The sequence below is a fragment of the Alternaria burnsii genome (assembly GCF_013036055.1).
Source record: "Alternaria burnsii strain CBS107.38 chromosome Unknown 730, whole genome shotgun sequence".
Lineage (NCBI taxonomy): Eukaryota > Fungi > Ascomycota > Dothideomycetes > Pleosporales > Pleosporaceae > Alternaria > Alternaria burnsii.
Genome location: NW_024066110.1, coordinates 1715021 through 1737195, shown reverse-complemented (window position 1 = coordinate 1737195; position 22175 = coordinate 1715021). Strand labels below are relative to the sequence as shown.

At 51.5% G+C, this 22175-nt stretch overlaps 7 protein-coding genes across 7 annotated transcripts; 4 read left to right on the top strand and 3 right to left on the bottom strand.

The window, feature by feature from the left end:
• Positions 1 to 389: 389 nt before the first annotated feature.
• GT037_004002 (uncharacterized protein) lies at positions 390 to 4511 on the top strand (the record flags this gene model as incomplete). Its single annotated transcript, XM_038929049.1, has 6 exons — positions 390 to 1007; positions 1079 to 1137; positions 1196 to 3076; positions 3855 to 4054; positions 4158 to 4266; positions 4346 to 4511. 6 exons carry the CDS (start codon positions 390 to 392, stop codon positions 4509 to 4511), a joined length of 3033 nt encoding a protein of 1010 aa, XP_038788756.1.
• A 27-nt stretch (positions 4512 to 4538) lies between these two features.
• On the bottom strand, positions 4539 to 6505 carry GT037_004001 (pyruvate decarboxylase; the record flags this gene model as incomplete). Its single annotated transcript, XM_038929048.1, has 3 exons — positions 4539 to 4858; positions 5024 to 5498; positions 5549 to 6505. 3 exons carry the CDS (start codon positions 6503 to 6505, stop codon positions 4539 to 4541), a joined length of 1752 nt encoding a protein of 583 aa, XP_038788755.1.
• A 484-nt stretch (positions 6506 to 6989) lies between these two features.
• Positions 6990 to 8079, bottom strand: GT037_004000 (aromatic compound dioxygenase; the record flags this gene model as incomplete). Its single annotated transcript, XM_038929047.1, has 3 exons — positions 6990 to 7217; positions 7272 to 7784; positions 7855 to 8079. 3 exons carry the CDS (start codon positions 8077 to 8079, stop codon positions 6990 to 6992), a joined length of 966 nt encoding a protein of 321 aa, XP_038788754.1.
• Positions 8080 to 8724: 645 nt separating this feature from the next.
• GT037_003999 (pre-mrna-processing protein 45) lies at positions 8725 to 10455 on the bottom strand (the record flags this gene model as incomplete). Its single annotated transcript, XM_038929046.1, has 2 exons — positions 8725 to 10223; positions 10278 to 10455. 2 exons carry the CDS (start codon positions 10453 to 10455, stop codon positions 8725 to 8727), a joined length of 1677 nt encoding a protein of 558 aa, XP_038788753.1.
• A 1053-nt stretch (positions 10456 to 11508) lies between these two features.
• Positions 11509 to 18006, top strand: GT037_003998 (uncharacterized protein; the record flags this gene model as incomplete). The annotated part of the gene is made up of 4 exons (XM_038929045.1): positions 11509 to 12345; positions 12453 to 14115; positions 15662 to 16203; positions 16642 to 18006. 4 exons carry the CDS (start codon positions 11509 to 11511, stop codon positions 18004 to 18006), a joined length of 4407 nt encoding a protein of 1468 aa, XP_038788752.1.
• Positions 18007 to 19294: 1288 nt separating this feature from the next.
• On the top strand, positions 19295 to 19498 carry GT037_003997 (metallo-dependent phosphatase; the record flags this gene model as incomplete). Its single annotated transcript, XM_038929044.1, has 1 exon — positions 19295 to 19498. One exon carries the CDS (start codon positions 19295 to 19297, stop codon positions 19496 to 19498), a length of 204 nt encoding a protein of 67 aa, XP_038788751.1.
• A 554-nt stretch (positions 19499 to 20052) lies between these two features.
• GT037_003996 (uncharacterized protein) lies at positions 20053 to 20664 on the top strand (the record flags this gene model as incomplete). The annotated part of the gene is made up of 1 exon (XM_038929043.1): positions 20053 to 20664. The coding sequence occupies one exon, from the start codon at positions 20053 to 20055 to the stop codon at positions 20662 to 20664; it is 612 nt and encodes a 203-aa protein (XP_038788750.1).
• Between the last annotated feature and the right edge of the window lie 1511 nt (positions 20665 to 22175).

Here is a 22175-nt window from a genome sequence, read left to right as displayed (position 1 = left end):
ACAGGTGCCGTCGACCTTCGTGTGACTGGCTCCAGCCCGAGGCCGACACCCGCCCAAAACCGTTACATGTTGCGAGGCCTCCATCAATACACCATCGTTCTACCTGACAGACGACACGCGCAAGTCTGATGATTCGAGCTTATGTGTGGTGCAATGTGCGATGCCTCGCAGTGTGGCTATGCTGTCATAGTGAGATGTAGAAAGGCTGGCGAATATGCCGCGGAAGCCTCGTGGCGAGATCACCGAAATCACCGACCCGCGCTTGACAAAAGACCGGCCATCACTCATTCAGCTACCTTCAACAGTTCCAGAATCTGGAAACATCATATACTACTGACACTACGCAGCGGACTCAGTGACGATTACATTGCTTGTATCTTCCGTTCAATATGGTTGAGCAACCAAGTATTCAATGTGCAGACACAGATGGCAACGGACCAGCAAAACGTCGTCGAAGGCCCGCACTATCTTGCGTCGAGTGTCGTATGCGCAAGGTAAAATGCGATCGAGAGAAGCCTTGTGGAGCATGCACCAGAATCAAATCGGCGACCTGCACTTTTAGACCTACGCGCCCGGGAATTCGGTCAGAAAGGAGCGAAAGGTCACCCGAAGATGATACCTCGACAGGCCACAGCAACGACCAGGACCAAGGACATCCGGCTCGGTCTTCTCCTCAGCCGCCCACAATGTCCAATAACTTTGACGCGATGATCAATCGCTACGTGGCACCTGGGCTTCTCGGAGAACGTGGTGGCAAACTGAAGCCTTTGCCTGCCGATAGACCGCCTTTCAACTTGAACTCACACCCAGATACTACACAAGCCTCCGTCATCAGCAGCTTGTTGGGTCGGATCCACGGCCTAGAAGAGCAGCTGGCGAGTGCTAATTTGAATGAGCAAGCGGGAAGTGGTATATTGCCGAGACAGGAAAGCTCAGATGCCACAAGCGGTCAGTTTGTAAAGTCGAAGTTTTACGGTCAGAGTCATTGGATCAACGCTATAGACCCTGTAAGTGAGCCTTGCCTGAGATCTTTATACATTTATACTTGTGCCGGACTTCACTGACGTACGCCGACCAGTACGATGCTCTTGGTGCTGCGAATACTCAAATCAACGAAAACACAAATAGGAAAGAGGTGTATGTGATTTTGCGCAAGCTTTATTTGAAAGAGAAGTCATCTAATTTTGACGCCTAGGAACAAGTCGACCGAACTGTATGCTACCGTCTCAGAAGTGAAACGAATGGCTCGCATCATCAAGGCCTCGCGCATGTCACAGCCTTCAATATCACCAGAATTGCAGGCATGCATTCCACCCAGGGAGATCAGCGATGCGCTTGTTCACTGTTACCTGCGCACATTCGAGGGCGTCTTTCGTGTCTTGCACGTTCCTTCGTTCAAGAAGATATACGACGCCTATTGGCTAGGCACTATGCCTGCAAAGCCTTCCATCGTTCATAAGTTTCTACTGGTATGTGCAATTGGCGTACCATTCTACACTGGACCAGAGCAAGCCAAGCTCCGCGTCTCGGCCGTGAAATGGATCCAGGCTGCAGCAGAGTGGCAAAGTGCTCCTCATGCGAAGTCGCGTCTCAACATGATAGGATTGCAAATACAGATTCTGATTCTAATCGCACGCCAAGTTTGTAATGTCGATGGCGACCACATCTGGATACCTGCAGGCACGCTGTTACGAACGGCCATGCATCTTGGTTTGCATCGCGATCCATCTCATTTCCTCAAAATCAGCGTCTATCATGGTGAGATGCGACGCAGGCTTTGGGCAACCGTCTTGGAGATTACTGCGCAAAGTAGCCTGGATATGGGCATGCCACCCATGGTTTCTATCAACGACTACGATACTAAGCCGCCGTCTAACATCAACGATGAAGACATGGGTGAAGGCATTGAGGCGCCTTTGGATGCGAAACCAGAAACTGTTTTCACCGACAGTAGCATCCAAATTGGTTTTACACGGACCCTTCCTGTAAGGTTAGAGATCATCAAGCTGATCAACAATCTACGCTTTGATCTATCGTACGATGACGTACTGCGCGTCGGCAGCGAGCTAACCAGCGCCTGTCGCAAGGGGATGATATTCTTCAAAACCGCATTAGCTGCGGGACACAACATCACGCCTTTCCAGATAAAAATGTACGACACCCTAGTCCGACGCTTCGTCCTCTGTCTTCACCGCCCATACTTCTCAAAAGCATTCAGAAACCCACGCTATCATTACTCAAGAAAGATATGTTTGGACACCTCGTTAGCAATCTACGCGCCGGCGACGGACAACGCGCCTGATGAAGAAGACGATTGGACACGTATGACACATCGATGTGTCGGCTTCTTTAAGTCATTCTTCCTCTACGGCATGTCAACCGTATATTACGAGCTTACTTCGCAAATCAATGAGAGACTGGAAGATGCAGCGCTCTTTGCTCCTATGGTTTCCGCACGAACACCAACATCTTCCACCACAGGGTTGTCATCATTACCGGCACAGTATCAGCCTCTACGTGAAGTCCTAGAATCATCACGCTGCTTAGCAATAGCCCGGATCCATAATGGCGAAACGAACGCAAAGGGTGTCGTTTTCATAAATTGTGCCCTAGCACGCATCGACGCTTTAATATCTGGCAACGACCCCGACGCAGCTGTCCTTGAAGCAGCAAAAACTTCTACCAGCGAAACGAGTCGGATACTGGCTGAAGTATATCGAGAAGAGCACGGCGAAGAAATTGATCTAGGTCTTTCGAGCGGATGTTTCAATGGAAGAGAACACGGCCGTGGCGAAGGCGCTGATGACATCACTGGGAAGCATCTTCCTACTGGTACTGACGTCCAGAGAGGCTTCAGCAATGTTGCAGACTTCCCCTCTTTCGACGGCACGATGGAGGGAATGAATATGCTGGACGCCGATCTAGGAGATATGAACATGGGTGTGGATGTTGACATTAATGCCTACATGCAAGGACAGCCTATGGACATAGGGAATGGCTTCCATTTCGGAAGAAGCCCCGAGTGGTTTTATGATCTTAATGGGTGGGCTGGGACGGGCAATTCCGGGAACCTTGGGTACGGCGTTTGACGCCCGTACCATACGATCAAAACCTATACAAGGCTGCAGACCTTAATTTCGATACTCATCCGATGTCCAACAGCACCCGATAACAATGATGTCCGATACCACTCGGGTTACTCTTAAAAAAACGGCCCAAATGTCCAGAAAAAGGATGGTTAATTGCAGCTAATACCTCTTTCTATAGTTGCAATCCTGAGGATCCGCTGCCCGGCTTCCCAGCTTTTGCTATCGTCGTGAAAACGGTGCACATCACAGGCTCGTGCATGGGCTCTCCTAGGGAGATCGAGGAAACGCTACGTTTTATTGTGGATCGGTGTTAAGCCTCCATTGAAGCTCATCACGATGAAAAAGGCAAGCCGCGTCATTGTGGAGTTCGAAGAGGGTAAGCAACGATACAGATTCATACTCACAAACGAGAAACACACCAAGTAAAAGAAGATGAGATGAGGAAGATGTTGAGTATATGTAGCAGAAGTTGTCAGAGTGCAAATATAGTTTTTTGTATAATCCTCGGGTGTGGATTTCGTTCGAAGATGCGTAGAGGTCACTGTCGTGCTGGGGGCTATATAGTATCACACTTATGGCTCGATATTGAGTTACAAGCGACTGTCGAGATCAATCGAAAGACAAACTTCAAACTTCGTGAGCCGGAAGAGACACGCGCCCACGTGGGCGCTAAACATGGCACGCCTTACCATAGCGGGGTTGGCTTAGTCTTGGAAGCTCCATCAATGTCTTCCTGCAACTCGAATGAACTAACGAACAACATAGCGATATCTCCTTATACATCGCAGCAGGTCTCACCGTGCTTCCATCCATCAGAATGTCACCCATCTCGCGCATGGCTCGTCTCCTTCTCATCTTACATGCGTTCGTCAACATAGTCTTCGGCATCTACCCCTTCATCAACCCCGGGGAATACGCTGCCATGACTGGTCTAGAAGGCCCAGACAAGACCTTGCAATCGATTGGTAAGTCAGGATTTCCTATATTCGTTTCCCGCCTCGAATACCCGCATAAATTCGCAGATACCCATCCATCATACTTCAAGCTCAGGCTAACATTGTGACAAAGGTCTGGGTGGAATAGCAGTCGGCTGGTACCAACTCATCTTCACCCTCCAAGGCAACCGTCGCATGATTGCTTCTACGATCCCGATGAGATTAGGCTTTGCCGCAGTTATGTATAGTTGGGAGAAGCAGCCTGTGATGATTTACGAGCTTATCGTTGTGTGGTTCTGTTTACTCGGGGTGTTTGCTTAGAACAAGGAAACCACAGAGGAAGATCGAGAGAGAACGGAAAGAGGTGAACGAGATGGTAATCAGGATCTTTGAAGTTCGAATGGGAGGTAAGAGCTACTTCATTGTCGATCTATGCTATCTATTCGCGAATAACCCCAAGCTGGACATGAAGACAATCCGTGAATAAGCATGCTACGTAACCCCTTGTCCCTTCTCAACTCCATTTCACACTCCCTCCAGCTTTGCCATCCAGCCCCCATCCGCCATACGTATCTACAAAGCCCTCTCTAGTAAGATACTCCTTGTGTTCCTCGCTTCTCCACGCCAGCGCTGTACCCAGCTTCCAACTCGTATCCATCTTATCGACTACCAGTTCCACAAGTTGCAGGTTCTGCGGTTGCTTGAGTTGTGGTTTCTCTAAGATGGCTGCTAACTCTGACTGAGTAGTTGCGCGATGGTAAGAGGATTGCGGGTCCGGATGGCGGTACAGAGGGAGGAGGTGAGAGTAGTTGTGGGGAACAATGTCGTTGTATGCTGTCAAGGATGTCAGTTGATGTTGGATCTACTATTCTCTTGGTAGAGCCGAAAAACGAATGGTAGATAGGGGAGAGGAAAGAAAAGTCTGACCTTGTTGAGCGCCCCAAATCAATCTCTCAACTGTATATCCATCATTATTGATGACAAATACGATAGTCTTACACTTCGCCTTAATCATAGTACCAATTTCCTGGATCGTCAGAGCCATACTTCCATCTCCTGTTATCGAAATCGTCCTTCCTTCTCCTTCTCCTTCTCCTCCGGCCAGTTGACTCTTAGCTTTGCTTTCTACCTCTCTTCGCGCAATTCCTACGCCCAAAGTAGCCGCAGTAGCGAAGCCGATGCTACCGTAGTAGATCTGTGTGACTAGTCTGATATCTGCGGGGAACGTAATGTCGCAGATACCGAAGTTGGAGGTCCCAGTTTCGCTGACTATAGCGTCACCAGGACGAATGAATGATTGGATGGCGGGCCAGAGTTGGGATTGGGTCAGATGGGCTGACTTTGCGTCGAGCGGTGTGCGAGGTGGTGGAAGCTGTGGTTTGGGAATTTTATGCTGTGGTGTTGATGGCAGGGCGGCAGTAAGAGCCGCAAGGAGGGACTTTATGGCTGTGTCGGAGTAGGACTTGCCCTTGACCTGGTTGTTTGTCAGTAAATAGCATCAGACGTGTTGTGCTGAGAACCTACGACAACGTCGTGCGGGTTGATGTGAATCGTACTACTTTCATCCAACTGTCTTGAGAAACCAGCCGAGTTCGTGTCAGCAGGTATATAACCTAGGGTAACTACCAAGTCTGCTTGTTTCGCTGCTTCTTTGACACCTGGAGAACTGACTTCGCCATTCCAGACTCCCACATAGTTCTCTTCTGTCTCGTCGACAACGCCTTTACCCATGGTCGCTGAGAAAAAAGGAACATTGAGTTTGCGGACTAGCTGCGCAGTCTCCTGGGCAGCATTGAAGCGTTGGACGAGGGCATCTACTAGTATTGTCGGATATTTGGCTTGCGTAATTGCATCCATGATAGCCTTAACCGCTTCATCCTGTGCCTTCTCGTCAACGTGCGGCTCAAGATTGATCGGTGTTTTCAACAGCGCAGCATCCACCATCTCAGCACTCAAATCCAGTGGCATGAAAATATACACCGGCCCACTCTTGATAACACACTCCCTCAGCACCCTGTCAATCTCTTTCGGAGCATCTGCAACATCCCAGAGTTCTGCAGCAGCAAATCTCAGCCCCTCGCTAGCCTTGTTGTACATTTGATGATTTGGCTTATTCCCGATGCTGTGATGGATCATCATATTGCCTTTCTGCATCGCCCGTGTAGTCTGGCCAACGACATGGACGACTTTGACATGCTCACTCATGCTACCTGCGATGCCGTTCAGAGCTGATAGTTCACCGACACCGTGTGTGGTCACGAGACATCCGGGCGTGTTCTTGATACGAGCGTATCCATCGGCGGCGTAAGCTGCATTCAGCTCGTTTTGATTAGTGACGAAAGATAGACCTGGGGTGAGGTAGATGGAATCGAGGAACTGAAGGTTGAAATCGCCGGGTACTCCGAATATTGTGTCGACGCCAACTTGGTGGATGCGTTCCCACATGTAGCGTCCGAGGGTGATCTTGCCATCGCCTGCCATGTTGGGCTATCTCCTTGCTCTTTCTCCTTGTAACTGTTGTAGGTTTGGTGAGAGTATCTAAAGTTGGTGTTGGTCGTCGCTATCTGCATCTGTTAGTTATGTTGTTCTAATATGCCGTGATCCCTGCAAGGCGTAGTAGCGATAAGCTTACCGTGTGTTTCTGCCAGGATTCTGGATGATATCAACCTGTAAAGTAAGCAAGGTCCAGAGAAAGTTCAAGGATAATGCAGAAGATGGACGCTAAACATCATAAGATTCACATGATGTTAGCCTCTGTCTAGGGCGTGCGACGCGTGTAAGGCGTTGTATGACAACCGCGGTTCGGTTGGAGACGGTTAGCTACAATGCGGGGGATCGGCCTAACATCGGAATGATAGCGGAAACAAGTGGCTGCGGTATTGGAGAGCAAAATAATCAGAGCTTTGGGAACAAAATCTTAGGAGTAGTTGAAGAGTTTCTGGATTTGGGTTTAGGTCTTTGACAATTACGCGCTTTCTTCTGTCGTCCCTGCAACCGAGTGCTTCTTAGCATCCTCGAAGCTTGCCATCTTGAAATCATATGGAAGTTCAAAGTCCGCTTGCGGATCTCCCTCGAAAGGTTTGAAATCTACAAGAAGGGAGTCTTTGACTGCAAAGACAGCGTCGTCGTCGATGTACTTGCTTGTTCGGTCGAAGATTTGGGTAACAATGGGTTTGTAACCGGGTGCAGTAAGCTAAGATACGTTAGAATACCAGGTCGCAGGCTGCTACTATGGAATTTGACATACCAGAAAGTGTATATGAGCCGGTCTAAATGGGTGTCTATCCAACGCCTTCAAGACCTCGCCTGCAGGGCCATCAAAAGGTATGGGATAGGGCACCGGCCTCAAACAATAGAAGCTATACTTCCCATCCTTGCCTGTTGTGAATCTGCCTCTGAGATTCATCTCCGGTTGGTCTGGATCCTGTTGTTCGTACAGTCCGTTCGGTGCCGTATGCCATACGTCCACCACCGCGCCCTCGATAGGCTGACCTGTTTTGAAGTCTGTGACGGTGCCATGCATAAATGTCCGGTCACCTTGCTCATTTATCTCCTTGGACACGATACAGGAGCCCATAGGCAGCTTCGGAGCATTCTGCCGATAGAAGGGGCCTAGGATAGCGGTTGAAGTGGGTTCGTCAGCGGCGGTAGAAGCAAGCTTATAGGTAATTTCGTCGACGAGAGACTCGAGACCGAGAATATCGCACAGCAATTGGCCTTCATTGCGTTTGGAATCCGACATGCGACCTGCTGCATTCATCTGAACATTGTTTAGCATGCCGAGCATCTTATTTCTCAGAGACTTAAGCACAGAAGGCTTTCCAACGTACCAACTCGACTCCTGTCATCCACTCATCGACGGTGAGCTCATTCTCCCTCGCAAAATCATGAAGATGCCGTATCAATCCTGCTGTAAGTTGCCTGACTCTTGGTGTAGCCTTTGGTCCCGTCGCATTGATGACTGCTTGTGTGAAGTTCGGATTGAACTTGTGTTCCTTGCTATCCGATACCGCGGACGGGTGTTGAGCTTGAGAAGCTGGTGTTTCTGTAGACATGACGTATCTCCGTAGTATAGGTTGTGAACGTTGCGGTTCTGTCTTTGAAGCAATGAGGATTCCCTTCTTCTACGAAACACGATTGCGACTGAACCTTATATACACTGTACAGTGAGAATAGTTCGTATTCCAGCAATCACGAAAGGACGTTAGCAATACAGTCAAAACCCGGCATCCGGCAGCATATCGGCGAATTTGAACACACCAGTACAAGCCAGGTGCGCATAACTTCAGGGTCTATTGCTGGCTTACGCTTTCGCGACGTGAGATGGCGGGGCTGTGGAGCGAAGGGTGTAAATGGCACGAACGGAAGCTGTTGTCGGTGGAAGCAACCCGACGAAGGGTGCGCCATCCGATGCTGGGATCCCTGAGCTGACCAATAGGGAAAGATGCTATGTAAGATCGGTGATGAGCACGTACGAAGCAATCAACAGTTGTTGGCGGATGTGCTGGCTACGCCGCATGTCTATCATGGCAATGGGCACAAAAGAATGCTTGTGCATATCATAGTTTTCTGGTGAAGGAATTGAACTGGTCGATTTGTGACCTTGATCGCTGTAAATGCTACAATATCGCAAGGGCAAGTTAAACTATGCAGAAGAAATCCAACGCCAATTTTCAGGTTCCGACAACAAGACAAGACGCTCAGTCGCTGTCATCGTCGACCCTGGCACGCTTGGCTGACCTGCCCTCAGGCTCTTGGATGCCGTAACGTTTCTCGCCGGTCTTCTCTCCTTTTTCTCCTTTTTCTCCACGAACCTCATCAATCATCTGGTTGATGTTGAATGGGTCGTCAGTATCCTTCTCAAATTCCACAGGTCCGTCCCGAGCTTCTTGCAGATCGGCACCCTTGAATCCCTCCTTGGCCTTTCCGAGGACTTCGAACTTGTTTGTCTTTGTGATCCTATCGTATGTCTGTCCTTCATCCTCCCCGTCGTCCTGTTGTACACTAGGGCGGTAGATGCTGCTAATGGCATCCTGAGCCGCAAAGAGAGGCTTGTCATAATGGTTGTCCTCGTTGAAACCAGCGTTGAATCCGCTGGATTGGTTGAACAGTCGCGAATCGTACATCGACTCTCCACTCTGCGTAGGTTTTGCCAGACCAAGTGCAACCTTCTCAGAGATGTCACGATTCTGCTCCCGGGCGAGCATCTGGATCTTGCGCTCAGTACCCATCTTTGACTGACGAAGTTCACGCTGGAAGTCTTCGCGCCGCTCTTTACGAGCATCTATTCGCTTCCGCACTGCCTCCTCCTCCGAATCTGTGTCCGAATCGCTTTGTGATCGTCGTCGGGAGGCGTTGGCACGCTCTGCTCGTGCCTGTTTCGCAAGGTCCCGTAGGCGCTCTTCCTCCTTTAGTTTCGCCTTCTCTGCTAGTTTTTGCTGCATAATAGCACGCTGTTTGACCTCCTCTCGTGCATGCCTGTCTGCAGCCTGCAACGCTTCGCCAAATTGAGCGAACTTGTCATTGATCGTGATATCTTGGAGACCCCGACCATCGGCTGCCAGACGTTTGTCAAGTGGTACAGTATAACCCTTGGGGTTCTTCCAGTTACTGATCGGGGGTGGAATCTTCCATAGCTCTTGGTCTTCGGCAGTCAGCTTCCGAGGCGGCGAGTGGAGGACGGGTGGAGGAGGCGATGGCGGTCCGCGGGGGATTCGCTTGTGCTTGAATTTGGGTGGTTCCATGGGGTCGATTTGTCTTTGCTGGATCTTGATAATGCGCGTTTGGCCTTGCGCCTGACCGTGCTGCGCAGTGGGCGTATAACGAACGAACGTGGGCTCGTCATTCTTTCGTCCCTGTACGTTCTTTGGTTTTTGTGCGGCTGTCTGCCCTTGAACTAGTGCCATCAATGCCTGCTCAGTCTTCTCCTTGGTCGCTTGGACAACGTCGGCGGAGGGACGCGACAAGTCCAGCTCGCCGGCGTCTGCCTGTTGGCGCAAGGGGATGAGGTCCTTGAAGCTTGCTTGTACAATCCTCGAATCGCCGTGTCCGCGTCGCGCAATCTCATCGTATTTGGTCTTGCCCTCGCCGTCGACCCTTCTTACAAGAGCATTCGATGTGGATGGTGTGCCCTTCTTTCCCATGTCCAGTGGGTATTGCGCAACTAGTACTTCGGGGAACGCGCCTCCATCGCCAAAGTCTAGATATGGAGTCAGTGCATGTCTCGCGTGCATCTCGTCTGTCCAAGCCCTACCTTCAGGCGCGCGGGGTCTCCAGTGCTGCCTCTGGCCGTAGGGCGGCGGACCCTTCTTCGCTACGACTTGCGCTTCGTATTGCTCTGCGGTTAATACGCGCGTGCTGTTGGTGAGCTCCTCCTCTTCGCCCGAGTACTGCGGCTTCGGCAACGACTTGGATAGTGCTGCGACAGACATGGTCGATTTACTCGCTAGAACGGTCTGCGAGGCGATGAATGTTGGATATCGTGATCCGTGTTTGGTTGTGGTGGTGGTCGATGGACAAGATTATTTCATCAGACTTTCGGCGTTCTGGTTCAGCCATCGCCGAGATCACGTGAAGAGACGCCACAACGCCACAACCAGTGAACGAGGCGCAACTGGCAACTAGCACTAGCATGTGCGCAAATACGTTGAACCTACCGTTTATCGATTTTGTGTACACGATGAGCGAGCTAAACTCTGTCTTGGGTCGCGAAATTGCAGTGTCCTGGAAAGGTTCTCCCGCTGATGCCGCTTTCATTTTCACGACTCAAGCTACGGCGATTCTTACTTGTGACTGACATGGATCAAAGTCCCCGTCCCAACTCGCTTATAGCGCCATTGACCAGGATGGCGAATGCAGGAACAGTCGCTCTGAGCACAGTATTTCTGCAGTCTTTATCTTTTGCGGAAAAAGTGTGGAAAGTTGGAGATGGGGTCCTGCTAAGGTCCAAGCAGCGGTGTGCGTTCACCGGACGAGATGTCCACACAGCATGCTTTTTGGGATAAATGCCCACACTGGGGAGATAATAATCGCGCAGGTAACGGTAGGGCCTTGCTTACCAGGAATTCTAACCAGAGCAGGGTGCCACGTCTCGTGTGTTTGTGCAGAGCACTCTTTGGCAATCATGGTGCATGGCAGAGATAGGGCAGAGCATGTGATGGCAGATATAGGTGCTAGGCTATATTTCTAGTTAGCTGCGCATCATACCGTTGCTAAGAGACGGTTCGGAAGCTCGTCATTCGTTCCAGAAAGGACTGTGACATCTCGTGCAGAGTGGCCCGGCACCCTAGCAACGAATGGGCCATGGTCAAGATGCTAGGGATCCCCAGCGTCGCAGCATCAATCCTCTGAACTTTGAAGAGAGCATGCGCAATATACGACGGCTTGCGCGCGGACTGTGGGTCACAAAAGCAGCCATGACGGGCTGAGTATTCTGAAACGTTGTCCGTCATCCCTGTCTGGTGTGCCAGCGCAGGCCTGCAGCTATGCCGACCCATTCTCGGAAATCATCTGGAGGAGCCTCACAACACACCACGCAAAGGCGCAATTCGACTTCCCAGCAGACGCCGCCCAAGCCGCCCAAGCCGCCCAAGCATCTGCGCAACAATACCGCTCCCGAGCCGCCGACACTCTTGCGCCTGCCATCTGTGAGCTCGACCACCTCCGCCCGACGACCCCCAGCCTCGCATAGTGGCCATGGCATAGATAATTCGCGCGGCCCTCCTGTCACCTTGGTTACACGCAGTCGAAGTTCGCAAAACCCCGCCGACTTTGCCTATGCGCAGCAGCAACAACTCATCCACTCAGGCCTGGTTTCCCCCACTAGCTCCCACCACTCGAGCAGCAGACGACGCGGGGAGGACGAGCTGGGGACCTCTAGTGAAGCCCCGCGACCACCACCACAACAAACAAGCGCAGCAGACCCTGGCACTGGGAATCTCCCCAGACCCCGCCCGCCCCGAAGAGCCTCTACCAGCAGTTCGAGGCCGCCCCCACCGCGACGCATGGCCAGCTCAACCGACGAGTCGTCCGAATACGACTCTGGCCCCCGCAGCCGAATGGAGGACTACCACGCGGCGCATAGCGGGAGAGGTGCGCCCGCGCCTGCCACTCCAGGAGCAGATGGAGAGAAGGAGGACCTGTTTCTGAACATCGCCGCAGACAGCGCGCCCAAGCCCCAGCGCCCAGCAGAGTCCGCAACAGCGCGCGTCGATCGATTGAAGGTGAGCGCCCCAGCCCGCGCAGACAACATGTACGAGCGCATAGAGTTCAGCAAGAGAACGCTGTATCCGGCGGATACACCTGCTGCTTACACATCATCCGTACCTACACGCGTTCACTGCCTCTATGCGTAACATGCCGTCTCCTCTATGCCCTTTGTCTCTTCACAAGCTGTATCCATGCAAGACCCCGGTGCTAATTACAACAGTCACGAGTGGCCCGAGTCAACAACCGGCAGTCGCTCCCCTCTGCGCTGCAGTCGCCCTCGCCCGTGCAGTCGACCTCAGTGACACCAACAACAACAAGCCGCATACCCTCCGCTGTTGCCCTGGAAGCCAGGTCGAGCGGCATACGTCGGTCATCGCTTTTGCCTACTCCCTCCAGATACGAGCGATCCCCAAACTCGCCTGCGCCTGACGCAATACGAACCCGAGATCTCAACCACAAAGCCTCCTTCACCTCATCCCGAAGAGACGCAGAGCTCTCCCCACGCGACTTCCTAGCCCAGTTCTCAAACTCGTCCAGACGACCATCTCAGCCTGAGGTGCAACACACGCCGCCAAGTCGCACACCAGCATACCCTTACAGGCCGTCAAACCTGTCACACGAGCCACGGACGCCCCAAGTGGAGACGTCGTTCGAGGCTGGTTCACGCGCCGATGGTACCGAGTCGCATGGCTCTACAGGGCCTGCTGCGTCTGTGTGGGACGAGCTGGACGAGTTGAAGTCCAGGATACGGAAGATCGAGATGGGCGGCAAGATACCATCGACATCAGGCGCCATCGTGAATCAAGCTTCGGCTTCGGCCGATCGTCCACGAACAGCCAATACTTCAGCTACGACAGTGTCCTCTTCACCAAACCAGCAGCGCAAATCGAACCCGTCACCCTCTGAGTCGACAGTGGGCAGTAATACACCTAACAACAGCAAGACACACCCTCTGCTGAGGGACGCTCTCAGCAAAGCTAGGCAGCATGTCTCTCCAGCTGTGTACCGCACCCTGGAATCAACCGCGACAGAAGCACTCGCGTTGGCAGAGATGAGCGGCAGTGCGGGACCACAGGGCACACTCCATTCTGCTAGCTCCATCATCAACGGCTCTGTAGTGTCGGATCGCCAGGTCCGTCGCAAAGCCGACAACCTCTGCCGTAGTCTTACAGAGCTCTGTATAGCTCTATGTGACACCAAAACTGGTCTTGCCAGTCCAGCCTTCCGATCAAATACAGCCACAATATCACGCAGGCCAAGCGTACAATTCAATGGCGATTCGCCGACAATCCGACAAAGCATCGAACCCGAAAGCAACACATTGACTGGCGTCAGCCCTAGCAGAGCCATGTCACGCATCGAGGCTCGAAGGACCAGTATGCTTATTCCTGAACCCAATGGCAGCCAAAGAGGAAACAGCCAAGAACCTTACGACGACAGACACACTCCGTCGCGCATGCAGCGGGCAGGCACAAGCTTCCACCAGACACGCAACAGCGTGGATGAGGAAGATGAGGACCCGATATTTCGTGCGCCATCCCGTGCAATGACCTCCATCGATTTTAGAGCCCGTCATGGTGGTCAGAGTCAAGCAGACAACAAAAATCGATTCAGCAGACAGTACACATCTCGCGAGCCAATGCCTGACCTACAACCATCACCTGCGCTCCAAACTACCGCTAGTTTGCGTCGGCCCAGTGTCTCAAGTAGTACGCCCTCGAATGAGCATAGTCTACTATTCCGGGACGGTCAGAGCCGCTACGGTCACAACTTGGGTCGTGAAGGCTCGCCAGCCAACTATGAGAAGACCTTGACAGGGGGTTTACGACCACGAGCGCAATTGAATGTTGCCCGGAATCCGAACAACAGACACTCAGTGGGCGGTGTGTCGGATATCGGGCGTAGCGTGAGCTTAGGCAGGCGACTGAGGGGAACAAGTATCGGAGAGTGAGCAAGATGTAGCTCTCGACTTCCTTGAGCTTGTGTTGACGTTTTGCGTTGCCCTATAGCTTATCTAGCCTCCTCGTTGACCGGCGTGTAGTCACGCCGCGACTGACGTATCTGAGGCCAGATTCGCCATGGGCATACCAGCAGCGGCGCATCACACAAAGCCGAACAACAAACAAGACCTAGAATCAGACGCTCATAGGAGCATACTGGGAACGAACATGTGCAGTCAGCCTCGCGAGGCATGCTACGTCTAGGCGATTCACCATCGTGAAGTTTCAAAAACATTGTGAGAGAAAACTGTTCTCATGACTTGCATTTTTTTTTTTTTTTTGCCATCAAGGGCCGACTGCGGAAGCATTTGTTATCAGCGTTCCAGCACGTAAAAGGACAGCGTGTGAGCGCAGGATCGATCACCGTTCATCTCATGATCTCGAATATCTTCCTTTTTTTCCTTTCTTTAGTTTATATACCAACACCAGATCGTTTTCCTTGCTTTCCTCTCTCTTCAAAACATAGGTACTGAGACTCTGTGTATATAGCATCTACCAAAACAGCCTTTCTTCTATGTAGATCGAACGTGGATGAACTACAAATAATTCGCCGAACAAAAGCTAACGACTCTCGAAGATCACACGTCATTGCCATCGCACACTTAGTGAAAAACATGTGACGAGCAAGCTCTCACACACGCTTTGACGTTACTCTTAAAACCAGGTTCTTACCACTCGGTTGCTCTCTCAGGACCAAGCAACCTCACAATATCGTGGCAAAGCAGTCATAGATCTTGGGAACATGAACTTTCTGTTCGCACACCAGCTCTTCGAAGACTTCTGCTACTGGCCCTGATCCGCGTGTTGAGTCACATCCTACTACGGACACCATACAGATAGGACCACTACCGCATTGCCGATTGGTGATTGCTCATTTGATGAGTAGCTTCCAAGGGTCCTTGTGGGCCGTCATGTGATGCTAACCATTCACAAGGGCCTCGTACCTGCCTTATAGAGATATTTGCGCTGTTGCCTTATTACCGACATAGCCTAGTCTAGCGAAACCGTGGCTCAGAAATACTGAATTTCCACGCTGAAATTCTGGAAATGCGGTGCGTACGTTGATAAAGAGCGTAATCTCCCTTTCAACACTGTCACTCACCATCTTCGCTAAGTGCTCACCTTCCATGCAACAGCAGTGTGAAACGACGACATTTCCTGCGTTGAAGCAAACTGCTTTCTGAAAGCGCACCATCCCACATTCACTCTTTCAGACGCTTTTGGGTTCTGGCTATGACGCAGTTGCACTCGCATCCTACTTCGAGTTCTTCTCACGTACCTAGTTCTTCACGACCAAGATATACCACGACAACAGCACCTCTCTCCCACCCCACCACTCACATTTCGCGCCCAAACAACGCAAATCTGCACCCAAACTCAGTCTCAACTACAGCAAACTCGCGATCAAGCGCATCCCTAATTGCTCCAGTGCTTGAGCAAGCAGTGATTGTTACTCCGCGGCCACTTGCAGGCTCTCACATCGCGCAGGTCGCCACAACTTCTGACCCTATATACTCTACAGTTTCAACCAGCAACTTCGGATCCAGGAAACGAAGCCACGACATCATGGTCGAGCAAAATGAGGTTTCTGACGAGCGCATGCCTGTCCAGGTCACCGCGCAGGTCGCGCTTACTTCATCGGATCAGTCCGTCCCACATCCAAACTCTTCTTCTCAGTCACAATCAACTGCCGGATCACAATCACTCATACCTACTGTCGTGCCCGTATCCATGAGCCAGCCTGACTCTGATTCATGTTTGAAATCATCTGCGGTCGATATTGATTTCCTTCAGGGCGCAGAGCCACATATCTGGTCAAAACGACTGGCATCTCCACCGGTTCAGAGTGACCCCACGATGGATCTGCAACTTCTAGGTGATACGCACAAGCGTTCGCGATCACAAGAGGAGAAACACACTCGTTGTACCATGCCCATAACTCCATCCTTCCTTGATGATTTCAGCAACGAGGTAAGTACGACGCCTCCGCTATTGGAGCAGATAGCAACACCAAGATCATCACCAGATGGATTCGTTGGACCACCTACCCCGTCAACTGTAGCTCCGTCCTCTGATCGGACGCCCTCTGCTCTGCAGATCTTCGAGTCTCGCAGCAACCAAGCAAGACAGGAGCATCTTAGACGGACTAAGATTTTCCACAAGACACGTCGTTCGATGATGTGTCAGACGTATAGGATGCTCGTGTTTGCCTCCCGTGGATTCGAACGTGGGAGTCTACCTACGAGGCAGACAAAGCCTCCTCTGTTGAAGCGGCGTCACAGCATCGATGTGAACACTATCAAGAACTGGGAGACACGAGAATTTGCTTGTTGGCTACATTTTCATATGAAGGTAGACGATTTACAGCCACTGCTTCGTATTCCTGCGTGGCCCACTAACATTGTACAGCAAGATCGTCTTCGGCTACAGACCTCAGAGACAGAAATTCCCTACGTTGCTTTATCGCAACATTCGCTTCCTGATCCCCGTAGATATGCTGCCTTTGTTCCAATGTTCTATACTGAGATTCCTCACAACACCGAGAATTTCCTTGAGCTCGGGGACGTCACCTTACAAAACGACGCCTTTCACTATATTGGCGCTACCTGTTACGCCTTGTCTGGTATGGAAGTCTGGATGCGTGGCGAGAGTCTGGACATGGCTCTCGAAGTACTTCGCCGTGATGAAGATTGCGATACTTACGGTATCGACATTGCCAATTCCACTGTGGCCCAGATCTGCTGTTTCGCCTCAAGCGGTATAGATGGCCCTTCAGGAGAATACGACCAGTATAGGGCACGTTACAACAACAAGAACTGGATCATCGTTGTTTGCAACGATGGCATGGGTGGTATCGAGAACGATGGAACCAGCGGGTCACATTGGTCTATGGTGGCCATGGACAGGATCTCGAAGATTGCGTATTACTACGACTCGTTGTGGGTTGATCGGCACGAATACCAGAACTTGGGTCGCAACATCTCCCTCGGTATGCTCAACATCCTCGGCGAAGACATTTCTCTATGGAAATACCTCATACAGCTCGAGAGCCCCGATCAGAACTTTGACAACTTGTTCAAGCAGGATGGAGGTGCCTGCGGGCCCTTTGTGTACAAGATGACGCAAATCTTGATCAGATATATAAAAAGTCAGCAATCATTGGGTGTGGAACGATTGAGTCTGGCTGTAAACTACGCATGGGTGACGCAGGTGTTCTCACCGCAATTCCATTCGGGTGTTGTCCGCCGCGAGATGCAGGACAGTATCTTTCGTTGGCACCGTATCAACCGAGCGGCGGCGATCGCAGACCGTCACGACTACCAGGCTATCCAAGATACAGATGCTGTTCTGGACGACGGGCCAGTCGTCTCGTTTGAGATCCCGCCGAAGCCACGGCTTCCGGTTCTGCGTCGAACTCGTCACACTAATAAGCTCTCAAGGTCACACCACATCAGGCGTGGCTGCTTCAGCGGTACCAACTACCATGACCCCGTCGATTTGGACGATAGCGACGAAAACTGGACCATGGGTAACAGCAGTGACAACAGTACTGCAGGATCCTCAAGTGGTGGTACCGTTATCACTGGACATGAAGTTCTCTGGGAAGACGCAGGCGTCGATACAGCTATGGACGACGAAAAGCTTTTTCCTGTCCTCGACAGCGGTATTCAGCATATTGAAGCAACTGATGACGTCCAAGACGAACATACGCCTGTTCGTCTGCACAGAGTCGTCAGCCCAACGGAGCCTGTCGACGCGAAGGACATAGTGTGACCAGGCTTGATTGAGAGCCTAACAACGTTTCTAGGAGCAATATCTGATCTTGGTCACATGATAACAGATGTTCATCTTGAGGATACCTTAATAGCTAGGTTTCAATTTCACCGCCGCGCTCGGAACGATTAGGTTTGTTGCAAGACTCACGCACTGAACAACGGATCACGCAACTCGCCGACGAAACAGAACGCGTTTACGATCGTTTCTATGTCTTTTATGAGAGTAGTTTTTCCCTTGATTGCTTTCTTTTGAAGCGCTACCTGGCCTTGGCAACCACTTGATGGTTATCGCGTCGGATTTGGGTTGTAATGAATGGCAGTGGCGCGTCAAAATGGGTCACTATTTCGATGTGGGGACGGATACAGGAAAGTCAAAGCATTCTGCAAAGGTGCCGGAAGGGGGGTATCAATGGTTGCGTCATGAAGCTGAGATACCACTAAGCTGGACGTCCATATGGGTTGTTCTCACGGGTCGTACAGATGTTTATGGCTTAGCGATACGAAACCAGATGAAACAAAAAAGATGCAGAAAAAGGATTTTGAGGCAAGACAGCCAATACAAAAAAGTTTGAGATAGATTCCTATTTCCAATTCTGCTATGTCCTAATATGCATAGGTGAAGTTACTGAAATTGAAGCATACCTTCCTGTAATGGAACAAAGTCCCTGTCGGTACTAGGCTGAGCAGCAGCAGCGTTTGCGAGAAATAGCTTTCACGCTTTTGCAGCGATCAACAGCCTACTGAACTTACTGAATTAGGAAATAACAAGGCTAGAATCGCCATCGCCATCGCCATCCCAACCACATCAAGATCCTGTTTTTTGCCCATCTGTCCCGTCATCCCCAACCACCTCGCCAACCACCGCAGATCATGCGGCTGAACTCGCCATCGCCATCGAACATCGCAAGCGTGGTTGCGCAAAGTAGTGGCGGTGGCAAAACTGCAGCCGAGGTGCGGCGAACAACGACCCCGGGAAGGCGAAGATGTCGTGCTGCGGATGTACCTGTCGGTCTTGTCTATCAGTCAGGGACAAAACAGGGGACTTGCCGTTTGACTAAGGGTTAGTCATGTTGATCCGCTTGCGAAGCTGATGCGAACAAGAGAAAAAGCAATCATAATGCTGGTACCGGGAGTCGTGGAACGGAGGTGACGTAACCGTGATCCAGACCCAGCCTAACGTGACCCCCCTAACCAGACTTTGTGTGTATGTGTGTCTGTTTGTTAGCCTTGATCGTAATATTGATCGAAAACGGACTGCTAAGCGCGAAACCCGATGATACTATTGAATGTCTACTACACGGCGCAAAACGCGTGTTGTCTGCATATCAGATACGCACAACCAGACGCCCAAGTTGCCGCCCGGCGACGTTTTGATTCACGCAGGTGACCTGACGAATCAAGGAAGCTATACCGAATTGAAAAGAAAGGTTGAATGGCTTGAGAAGCAAGATTTTGAGGCGAAGATTGTGATCGCTGGTATGAAGAAATAATCTCTTTACTTTGCAAGAGGAGACTGCTGATACTCGAGGCAAAAGGAAACCACGACATCACACTTGACAAACCGTTCTTTGAAGAAAACAAAGCATCGTGGAAATGGCCTGGCTTTCAAGATACAGAGGCGTGTAGGAAGTTGTTGACGGAATCTAAATCGATTACTTACCTTGAGAATGAGTCTACGACGGTACGACTTCCAAGACGAGGAACTTGGTTTACCGTCTTTGGCAGTCCGTGTACGCCCAAGCAGCAACTGGCGGATTGGGCATTTCAATACGAACCTAATGAGGCAGAGAAAGTGTGGAACAAAATTCCAAATGGCGTGGATATAGTAGTTACTCATACACCGCCAATGGGGCAATGCGACGGCGTAGGAGCAAGCAGGCAACAGAAAGATGGAAGGTCAGGATGCCCAGCCTTGTTAAGAAGATTAGAGAGAGTCAGGCCGATGCTGAACATCTGTGGACACATACACAATGGACGAGGGGTGGAGACGGTACAATGGAGAAGAAGATCTTCCTCTCTACAGCTACATGGACAACCCACAACTATGGATAGCGGTACCCTAGTTTCAAGCGTGCAGTTCTGGAACGACCCAGGAGCCTCGAGCAAGAAACTTTCTCTAGTCGATTTGACGACGATGCGGGCGAGAGCAGGGCGTGGTTCGGGCTGCGACCGCACAAGCTTGACACGTCAATTGCAGCCTGACTCGCGATGCGACCATCTTCAAGGCCAGCCTGATGCGTCGTTTGCACCGGATCAGACAGGGCATAAGCCCCCATCCGGTGGAGATGCGAAGGGTGAGAAGCTTAACCCGACAGCGAGCCTCACTGACGTTGCCCTGCGGAACAGTGAGGCGCTGTGGGGTGGTAGTGGAGGTAAGGCAGGAGGGGGCGGTGGATTGGAGCATCACAATGAGAGCGATACCGGACATGGGTGTCCTGACGAGGCTACTCAGTATATCGCAGAACGACCGAGGGGTATGCCTCCATCAGGGACGGAAGTGGCGCGTAGCCAGACTACAGTGATCAACGCAGCGTATCTGGGCCCGAGAGTTGCTGGCAAAACGTCGGTTGTGTACAACAAGCCGATAGTCGTCGATGTTGAGCTTCCCGTATGGGGCTCTTTGGACGAGCCAAGTGAGGTATACCCTCAGGGCTAATGTGAGATGACGGGTTGACTGCAGCGTGCCTGGCCCAAATGATCTCATATTCTACCAGCGAACGACACTCTAGAACCAACACCTACATCATTCTGCTTGCTGTTTAATACATACTGTGTGCTATCTCACTTGTTTCATGCAATGGTGGAGGACCACGTAGGAGGACCTGCTTTGACGGACTGTGAGCTGACCATGTCACGATTGGGTGTGACATACAGTAGTGCCCCGCCTAACCCCGCATAAGCGTATCTTATCGTCCATTCAGGCCGCGGGCTAACGTCTGCCAGTCGGGACGGATCGAGTGGCAGCAAATCTGTGTCTTCTCACATGGCATGGGATGGAAAAATTGCTGGCTTGCGACGCAACCGCCGTGCCCTGACCCGAGTTGAGACACGACACAGGGATGCCCCTCAGCAGGGTGCATAGGAGATGGAGTGATGTGCGGAGGATGTGCAGAAGCTGTGCCGAGTGCCCGGTGACTGCTGTCGTCTGAGTTGAGGTAGACAAGTGTCTCGGAAGCTACAGAAGAGAGTTTGCTTGGTTGCATCTCGAATGTGACGAGACGCTTCTCGATTTGTGCTCTGTGCTTGACTTGTACCCTATCTGTGCCGCCGGATTCGTCATGTCTTGTAAATGCTCATGGTGGGGTTGGGTGAGCATTTCTCAAATGGTGTGGTCACTTGGGGCTTGGGTGGTCATGCAGGCTGTACGGGTTGATCCTATCAGATGCGGTCCGCCAGAAAGTCTGGAAACAGTCCATGTGGCCGCTTTGGGGCTTGATTGGAGAGGGTGTTTCGTAGCCGCCGCGGCCGACAGGTCGACCTGCAGCGTGCTCATGTGAAGCAACGGACAGCGGCTTGCGCGATGCGATGGGACACGATGATGGTGGCTCAGAGCGGGGGCTAGGACAGTCGAGGAGCAGCTGTGACGACTCTTCAGCCGTGGACGAGTTTGGTAGGCGAGAGCTGGATAGCGTGGGTAGCGCATGCATGTGGACGCTGATGAAGCGTGCGGTGCAAAATAGACAAGTGCAAAACCAGTGCGCAGCAACCCCCCCGTTGACACAGGGATTCCCAGGACGGCTGTTGAAGCCTTGTGCATGCGAGCCTGATATAGTCACAACTGCACCCCCAAAGGCGTGCAGGCTGACTGCTCCCAACGCAATTCCCGTTGCACAATTCTATTCTTCGAAGCCCGAGTCTTCTGTTATTTTTCGATTCTTTGCGTCCAGACTACGCGGTGCGATCCCGACTATTGGCAGCCGGATCCTATTGGCATATTGGCATCGCTGAAACGGTGACGTCGCAAAGCAGCTGCACCCACACCGCAAGTCCACCAAGCAGCTAGAGGCGGGAGAGAGCAAGAGAACAAGAAGATCGCACAGCCTCACTATTGTCACCGACTTGTCGTCCGGGTAGCTTGTTTCCTTGATAATTTCTTTGTCCAGATTCTTTGATCCGAAATTTTTGTCGCTTTGCCACGACCTTCCGCCGTCTTCGATCCGCCGCCAG